The sequence below is a fragment of the Rhinoraja longicauda genome, chromosome 2, assembly GCF_053455715.1.
Source record: "Rhinoraja longicauda isolate Sanriku21f chromosome 2, sRhiLon1.1, whole genome shotgun sequence".
Lineage (NCBI taxonomy): Eukaryota > Metazoa > Chordata > Chondrichthyes > Rajiformes > Arhynchobatidae > Rhinoraja > Rhinoraja longicauda.
In genome coordinates this window covers 61,134,520-61,143,479 of record NC_135954.1, presented here as the reverse complement: position 1 = coordinate 61,143,479, position 8,960 = coordinate 61,134,520, and the positions used below count along the sequence as shown (strand labels likewise).

Sequence of the window (8,960 nt, the reverse complement as noted above, 5' to 3'; positions counted from 1 at the left end):
AAAGGAAATCTCCTATTGTCACAGCCCCTAGCATATTTATTTCACATGTTGTCAAAGTGTTTTATCATCAGATGGAAATAACTTTTCATGGTCAGAACGAGGAAACCAATATATACGGAAATTAGCCACAAACAATCCTGTCGTAATGACCATATAATTTGACTTGTGGTTATGTTGATTGAGGGATACAAACAACATACCAAGTCACTTGCTCTATTTGAATAGGCAATTGACATACACAAATAGGATTAATGTGGCACAATAAATGAGAGCAGATGTGATGCTATAAACATTTGCTTCACTACCATCCAGGAAATGAAGCATAAGCGCATAGGACAACCTTATTCAGAATTTTATTTTGTTGTAAGAGAAATGGGAGAACAATTACATCCTGCTGTGGAAACATGGCAGCAATAATTGGATTTCTGTCCAGAAACTGAAAATAATCATGTCTGAAATCAATTAATTCTTGAACACCGGGGAAATCATAGGACACAGAGATGAATTAGATAAGAGTATTTGCAATTAGCAGATCAGGTATGATGTCAATAGTGAAGTAGGTGCAAGAGATCCTATGGTCAACTGTTGGCCCGATATCTTATGTAGCAAACAGCCTTTTGTGATGAGTTATGTTTATGGAGATACATGGGAATAGGTAAGAGTCCATTATGTCTTCAAACCCAGTCCAGCATCTAATATACCTCTGGTACATAAAACCCATCAATCTTTGATTTAAAACAAATAATCGCTATTTGCCGTACATATTGGTTTCCTACCTTTGACCAAGGAATCGAATTCACACACTCCAGTAGGGTGGCGTGGAAGACCTCACCGGTCGAAGTACCCGCCCAAAGCATTGCCCTGTCACGGCCAACTCCATCGCCCACCAGTTCCTGGCCAATGGCCACTCCAAAGACGCGGACAAGAACCATACTCGTTCTGTCAAACAGGAATCCACTAATCTTTGGAAAGCTCCAGGTGCTGATGGGCACCTGTCAGCACCCTTTTCCTCTGCAGAACTTTCTTCTGTCATCTCTCAACTGAAATGTGGAAAAGCTCAGGGTCCTGATAACATCCCCCCAGAATTCCTGAAACACTGCGGTCCTAAATCCCTAGCCTGGCTCCGTGAGTTTTACTCCTCTTGCCTCATTGGTCAGTCCATTCCGAAGATCTGGCAGAAAGCCACCGTCATTGCGCTACCAAAACCAAACAAGCCTGCGGACGACCCAAGGAACTATCGGCCCATCTCACTCCTCTGTGTCCCGTACAAGCTCCTCGAAAGGCTTCTCCTGGCCTGGCTCTATCCAATAGTTGACCTTCAACTACCCGCTGAACAAGCCGGATTTCGGTGTGGATGCTGCACCACCCACCAAATAGTCAAGCTGACCAATGACATCGAAGACAGTTTTGAAAAGGATCACAAGGCGGGAATCGCACTGGTGGACCTCACCGCCGCCTATGATACTGTGTGGCACCAGGGCCTGATCTTGAAGCTCCTCCGAACCATCCCTGACCGTTATTTAGTGCAGTTCCTTGCCAACCACAGTTTTGTACTCAAGACCAGCGACGGACAATCTAGGCGACTGCGACGCCTAAGAAACGGAGTCCCCCAAGGCTCGGTACTGGCCCCCATGCGCTTCAATCTCTATATCAGCGATCTGCCACGCACGACCTCGCGCCAGTATGGATACGCAGATGACTTGGCCCTACTGCACTCGGACAAGAGCTGGTCAAATGTTGAGGATGTGCTCTCGGCGGATATGGAACGTCGCGGGCTACCTTAAGACCTGGAGACTAAAACTGAGTACGGCAAAAACCACCACAACGGCCTTTCACCTGAACAACAAGGAAGTTCAACGCCAGCTAACCGTCACACTCAATAGGTCACCCCTACCCTACAACCCATTTCCTACATACCTCGGGGTGAAACTAGATCGGCAGCTGACCTACAAGGAACACCTTGAAGCTCTCCGTGCTAAAGTCTCGGCACGGAACAACCTCCTGATTTGCTTGGCCGGATCGTCATGGGGCGCCAGGACATCTACTCTTCGAACCAGTGCGCTTGCACTCGTGTGCAGCGCCGCTGAGTACGCCGCCCCAGCATGGTGCCGCAGCGCTCATACCAGCAAGCTAGACGCCACCCTCAACGACACCATGCGGATCATCACTGGCTGCCTATGCCCTACTCCGACGGATCTCCTGCTGGTGCTCGCAGGTATCGCACCCGCCAAGCTTCGCAGAGAGTTCTTCACTCATAGGCTGGCGTGCAAGGCCCCATCAGACGCCAAACATCCTTTGCACCACCTCGCCCAGGATTCACAGCAACTGGGACCTCAATGCCTGCCATCTCGTCACCCTCTCTCCTGTCATGCAGTGACCCTCTGTGGCTCTGGTTTCAACATACTAGGAGCATGGAGAACCAGCTGGGAACAGACATTGCGACCTCCTCAATTCACTGTCGCACCGAACACCACAGCCCACCCGGCTCGGACATGCCCCGCAAAGAGTGGGTCGCCCTGAACCGGCTCCGCACAGGGGTCGGCCGGTTCAATGCCAACATGCATCGTTGGGGGTTGTGTCCATCAGCAGCCTGCGTGTGTGGAGCAGACCAGCAAACAGCGCAGCACGTCATTTTCGACTGCACTGTCCTCCATCCCCCTGGTGGAGGGGTAGACCTCACGGCCCTTGACAACAGCACATTGCACTGGCTACAGCGCCTGGAGGGTGTTACATAATTTCTGCTATCTCAAACGCAAGAAGAAGAAGAAGCTATTTGCAGAAACGCATTTCAAATTTCAGCAGGGTAATTTTGACTAAATGCAAAAATATTGCACCAGAAGGCCAACCAACACAAAGAAAGAACAAGTGCCTTAAGATTCTTTACCCTTTAAATACAAAGGAATTCCAAGAATTCATACATTCGTTCAACCAGTGCTTTCCAGCTGGTTAGAATTTTGTATTTATCATTCACTTTAGGAATGTTTTTGCTTGTGCTTTTGACCTTGTTGTTCTGTCTGGAGAACCAAACATTAAGTGGAGGCCAAGCCCACATTCCTAAAACTCATTGCAGCTGCAAAACCCATGATATCAGATCATAGTGGTTCTTTTCTTCATTCCTCTTTCTTTGCAGTTGGTTCACAGTCACTAATAGTGTGATGGCTTGTATTCCTGTCCTGTGCAGAAGCTCTAAACTGTACCAGCAGTTACTTAAGGTACACAGCAATCAAATCCAAGCAAATGATGCATTTAATCACCTTCCACTTTTGAATAAGGAAAGGAACTCTGGTTTAATTCCAACACCCCCACCTCTGTATTCATAGAGATACACAGTCACCATCATGTTTTAGTACAGATTATTTGGTCCATTATACAATTTTCAGTTCTTTACAAGATCGATTCAGTTGGTCTCATTCCTGGCCCATTCCAACAAAACCATTTATTCACAAAATGCTGGAGTAACTCAGCAGGTCAGGCAGCATCTCGGGAGAGAAGGAATGGGTGATGTTTCGGGTCGAGACCCTTCTTCAGACTGATGTCAGGGGGGCGGGACAAAGGAAGGATATAGGTGGAGACAGGAAGATAGAGGGAGATCTGGGAAGGAGGAGGGGAAGGGAGGGACAGAGGAACTATCTCAAGTTGGAGAAGTCGATGTTCATACCACTGGGCTGCAAACTGCCCAGGCGAAATATGAGGTGCTGTTCCTCCAATTTCCGGTGGGCCTCACTATGGCACTGGAGGAGGCCCATGACAGAAAGGTCAGACTGGGAATGGGAGGGGGAGTTGAAGTGCTCGGCCACCGGGAGATCAGTTTGGTTAATGCGGATCGAGCGCAGGTGTTCAGCGAAGCGATCGCCGAGCCTGCGCTTGGTTTCGCCGATGTAAATAAGTTGACAAGACCAACAAAACCGTTGACTTTCTAACCCTTTGGATATTCATAAGTTCAAGAGTTCTAGGAGCAGAATTAGGTCTTCTCAACAATTCAATCATGGCTGATCTATCTTTCCCTCTCAACCCCATTCTCCTGCCTTCTCCCCATAACCCATGACACCCGTAGTAATCAAGAATCTGTCTTAAAAATATCCATTGACTTGGTCTCCACAGCCATCTGTGACAATGAATTCCACAGATTCACCACCCTCTGACTAAAGATATTTATCCGAATCTTCTTGAATGTTTCTATTGAATCTGCTAGGAAGTAATTGATCACATAAATTCACCATATCCCTGTCCTTTTGCAAATCACCATAAATCCATTGCCGCAAACTGTGTTGAGATTTATTATCACATCCTAAAAATGTGGAAACTCTATTCTTAACACAGACAGACAGCCATGTTGAGGAATGGAAGGAGTGTTTGTAACAGAGGGTCAATAATCCACACAGTATTATGTTTTAAAATACTTTTATCCAATAAAAAATCAACACATTTAAATGTAATTTATACAGCTTCAAAAGCTCTGGTCAAATTCTTTCCAAATACAAATTTCAATAAACCACTTTTTATTGATGAGATGGAAAGGCTGATAAGAACAAGCCCGTCATGCTACTTCATCTACTCCAATGGGGGTGATTGAAACCTGTACCCGTACAAAAAAATATACACAAATTAATTGGTGTATGACCAGTGCTCATTTCGCAAAACTGCTGATGCCAGTCAGCGCCTTATGATAGTTACGTGTTATACGTTGCTTGAATGATCAGTAACCAGGCAGTGGTGGGCATTGCCTTGAGATGGAGTTGCTTCACCAGAAAATGAATTGCAAAAAAAAAAAGCAGATTCTCTGACAGGCAAGCATCGCCAGGAGCTTAACAAATTTACTAAAGAAGATTACCATGCTCTTACCCAAATCTCGGTAGGACGAGATGCAGCAAACCGATAGAATGCCACATTGCTTAAAGCTCACATTTATTGCCTGAGTTCTTCAGAAAATAAACGTACACGTGTTTAACTGTTAGAAAGGCTGCCCCGACCCTTCCAAACCCTCGTCGCTATGATAAGTCAAACTCGCAGAGGGTCGAAGTGCGAGTACAAAAGACAATTGTGCCACAGGTTGTATAAACAAAAGCTTCATTCTTTCTGTGCGTTTACTCTCGTTGAGACAGTGCCATCAGGACGTGTGCGCCCTGCCACAGATGTGTAGTTGCAGACAAAGAGAGACAGGCGCCTGTTGCTCACAAACCTTGGATGGGACGGTGGGTGGGTGGATGGATGGATGGATGGGACGGTGGGTGGGTGGGTGGGACGGTGGGTGGATGGATGGATGGGACGGTGGATGGGACGGTGGGTGGGTGGGTGGATGGATGGATGGGATGGTGGGTGGGTGGGTGGGTGGGACGGTGGGTGGGTGGGTGGATGGATGGATGGGACGGTGGGTGGGTGGGTGGATGGGACGGTGGGTGGGTGGGTGGATGGATGGATGGGACGGTGGGTGGGTGGGACGGTGGGTGGGTGGGTGGGAGAGGTCGGTAGGTTCCAGCTCGTCCGTCCGTGCATAATTCATGGGGCACGATGGCAAACTTCAGCCTCGCCTCTGCTCCATGCCGTTGGGTAGGAAGCCTGCAATGATGGGTACCGGCCAGATCAGTGCAGCCACGCTCCAAATGATGATCACCATGGTCATGAAACAAGCCACCAGGGTGGATTCGATGGGCTTGCGGTTGAGCCGCCACCCCTTGTCCCAGCTCAACTCCCCCAGGCTGAAGTCCAGGCAACAGAAGTTGACCTGCTGCCCCTGGAGGGCGGTCATCCTCTTGCGCGGCCTCTGCCCGCAACCTACGCAGAGTTTGAACTCCTGCTGCCCCGCGCCTCCGACCCCCACATGGTCGATGATCAGAGGGGGGAAGACCCTGTTGAAAGCCGCCGAGAAGAAGGACCTGGCGTTGGTGTTGGTGGTGAAGAGGAGCACGTCGCAATGGAAGTCCAGTGATCGGTCCCAGCGGGCCAGCAGCGAGGTGGACACCAGCCTGAGGACGGTGATGTTGCACTGGTTGTTGCTCTGGGCCATGGCACCGTCAGCCTTGACAGCGCCTGGGGCAGAGCCCAACTCCAAGGCAGCCAAGGAGAAGTTGAGAGAAGTGCCGTTGGGGTGCAGGAAGAAGTCCTCTCCACTCCAGCCCCTGCAAGACGGGAGGCTGGCGGTGGCGACCAGAGCCAGAGCCAGGAGTTGGATGGTCCACATCACCCTGTGCGCCGCATGGTAGGTATCAGGGAGGCGCTGAGAAAGAGCAAGAGCTGTGAGTGAGCACCGCCGCTCTCCTCTCTCTCTGTGCAACACATCAGACCCAGCGGCCGCAATCGCTACGCTACACTCCCTCCTGTTTTTACACAATCCTGCAACACAGCCGTGTAACGCGAGCTCCGCTTAAAGCTGCCGCACCGAAGGAACATCTTTTATTTTCAAATCTTGCAACAATTTTTTTTCTTAAATTCTTCGAATTGCCAGGCAGCTGGGGAACGGGCGGGTTCCTTGCCAGACATCCGTTCTCGCACAAAGAAATCCTATTTTCGCATTTGAGAATGTGCACCTCTCCGTTGTCAACACAGCCCCGTACTGGCATGGTCTGTCCACATGAGACCGACAGCAACTCCAGGGTACCAACTGCGTCAACATTATATCATTTTCGTTTCTGCGAATCAATGCAAACGAGTTATTTTCCCACATCAATTTACAGATCACTTCTGTCTCCCAAATCTAACCGCTTTAATTATTTGCTGTTTCTGAAACGACCACATTTCTAGTATCACTGTATTCCCATATCTCTTCCCAAATACAAAATGCTCTTTAGAGATGAGCTGGCAGAGCTGGCATGTATTTTATTGGTGCCAATGTCTTATCTGTCACAGATTTCACAGATGAAACCTGTATTGGTACTTTATTGAAGAGACATTTAAGCACAAATGTTTTGGAGTTGACATTATTAGTAGTAACTAATGTGCAAGTTGAAGTTTTGTTGAAACCATTCAAATTCTAACAAGTTTTGTTTAGTTAGAGATACAGCATGGTAACAGGCCCTTTGGCCCACTGAATACATGCTAACCATCGATCATACATATACTAGTTCTGGTGTTAACTCACTTTCACATCCTACACACTAGGGGCAATTTACAGAAGCCAATTAACCTACAAACCTTTACGGAGGAAACCAGAGCACCTCGAGAAAACCCACAAGGTCACAGGGAAAACGTATAAACTCACAGACAGCGCCCATAGTGAGGATCAAACTCAGGTCTCTGGCGCTGTCAGGCAGCAACTCTACCGCTGTGCCACTGTGCCCCTAGAATAGAGTTCAGTGCTGAGGATGTGCTGAACTTTTGGAGTTCCTCGTTTTTTAATGAGGCCTTCTGTGCTCACTTAGGTTAATGTAAAAGATCCCGTATAACTATTCTGAAGAACAGTTGAGGTATAATCCCCTGTGCTCTGCCTAATATATATTTTTCCTCTCAATCAAAATCATTAAAATACAGTTTACTCAGTCATTATTCCATTGTTATTTGTGGGAACTTGCAATGAAGAGATCAACAGCAACACTATCAACAGTAAAACAGTGAGAAGTATTGTAATGAACAGCAACATTTGCCAGTCACTACAAATGTTGCTTCTTCACACATAAACAGGTTATCCAGAGTTGGAGACTTCAAAGAGACACTGCATTCTGGGAGTTGTTAAACCAACATTGGAGAAGGTGTAGGAAGGAACTGCAGATGCTGATTTACACCGAAGATAGACACAAAATGCTGGAGTAATTCTGTGGGACAGGCAACATCTCAGATGTTGGAGGAATGGGTGACATTTTGGGTTGAGACCCTTCTTCAGACAGAAGGAGAAGGTATACGTTTTGCTAGGTTGGTTGGAGGGATTCCTGACAGGCTGAAAAGGCAAAATCCAAACAAGTAATATATGTGCTTAAGACACCTGCAAACTTATTTCATTTACCATAAATGTCAGGTACTCTGCAGTTGAATGTATTTGCCCATGCGTTCACATCCAAGGCTATTGTGAAATAATATCTAATAAGAGCTCTTAAAGATAGCGGAGTCAAGGGGTATGGGGAGAAGGCAGGAACAGGGTACTGATTGTGAATGATCAGCCATGATCACATTGAATGACTCGAAGGGCCGAATGGCCTACTCCTGCATCTATTGTCTATTGTCTAAGAAGGACATAGGTGAATAGAGCAATGCAGAGGTGGAGAAAGATGGGAGATGAGTTCAGTGGGGAAGAAGCAGGGGGAAATAACTTTAATTAACTAACAATAATTCACAAGCATTGCTCCAAAAATCATTTTTCCTTCAAACAATAATAGAAAACTGTTGTGTCCATAATATACTTTGCAACAAATTATATTACAGTGAAAGATGTTAACTATTTGATAAGGTCATTACTTAATCATTTAGTGAATGTTCCATCTATAAATCTATGTCATTTATTTCTACATCTGTGGGTCACTTGAATCTATCCCACCTCAGATCATCTGCTGTTGAATCTTTCTTTCACAACTTTGTTACCTTGAAGCTTAACTATTCCAGTACACTCCTGACTTACCTCCCAGCCTCATACCATTACACTTCTCAAATCTTGATCATCCTCAAATATAGTGAAGGATTGAAAAGACTAACAAGATTGAGCAGAGGCAGCATGGGCTTATGAAAGGAAAATCATGTTAAACCAATTTACTACTAGAAGCCTACGAAGATGTGATTAGTTGGTGAGATAAGAAGACATGGGTGGATACGGATATGGATTTTCAGAAGGCTTTTGATTAAATCCCACACAAGAGGTTGGTTAATATGGTTAGAAAATATAGGCTTGGGAGTAATCTACTGGCATCAGAAAGTTTTTTAGGGATGGAAAACAAAGAGTGAAAATAAATGGATCTCGCTCGGTGGGCAGGCTGGGATGCTTGAGCTACTGCAGAAATTGGTGCTTCGGTCCCAGCTATTCATGATTTACATCAACCATT

General features: G+C 46.6%; 1 protein-coding gene across 1 annotated transcript; it reads right to left on the bottom strand.

Annotated features, from left to right (window-relative positions):
- Positions 1-4,407: 4,407 nt before the first annotated feature.
- tmem158 (transmembrane protein 158) lies at positions 4,408-6,553 on the bottom strand. Its single transcript, XM_078428181.1, has one exon. It carries the CDS (start codon positions 6,176-6,178, stop codon positions 5,519-5,521), a length of 660 nt encoding a protein of 219 aa, XP_078284307.1. The 5' UTR covers positions 6,179-6,553; the 3' UTR covers positions 4,408-5,518.
- Positions 6,554-8,960: the final 2,407 nt, after the last annotated feature.

Excerpts from the sequence above, each read along its gene's own strand:
- tmem158 (XM_078428181.1), bottom strand. The coding sequence starts at position 6,178 with ATGTGGACCATCCAACTCCTGGCTCTGGCTCTGGTCGCCACCGCCAGC.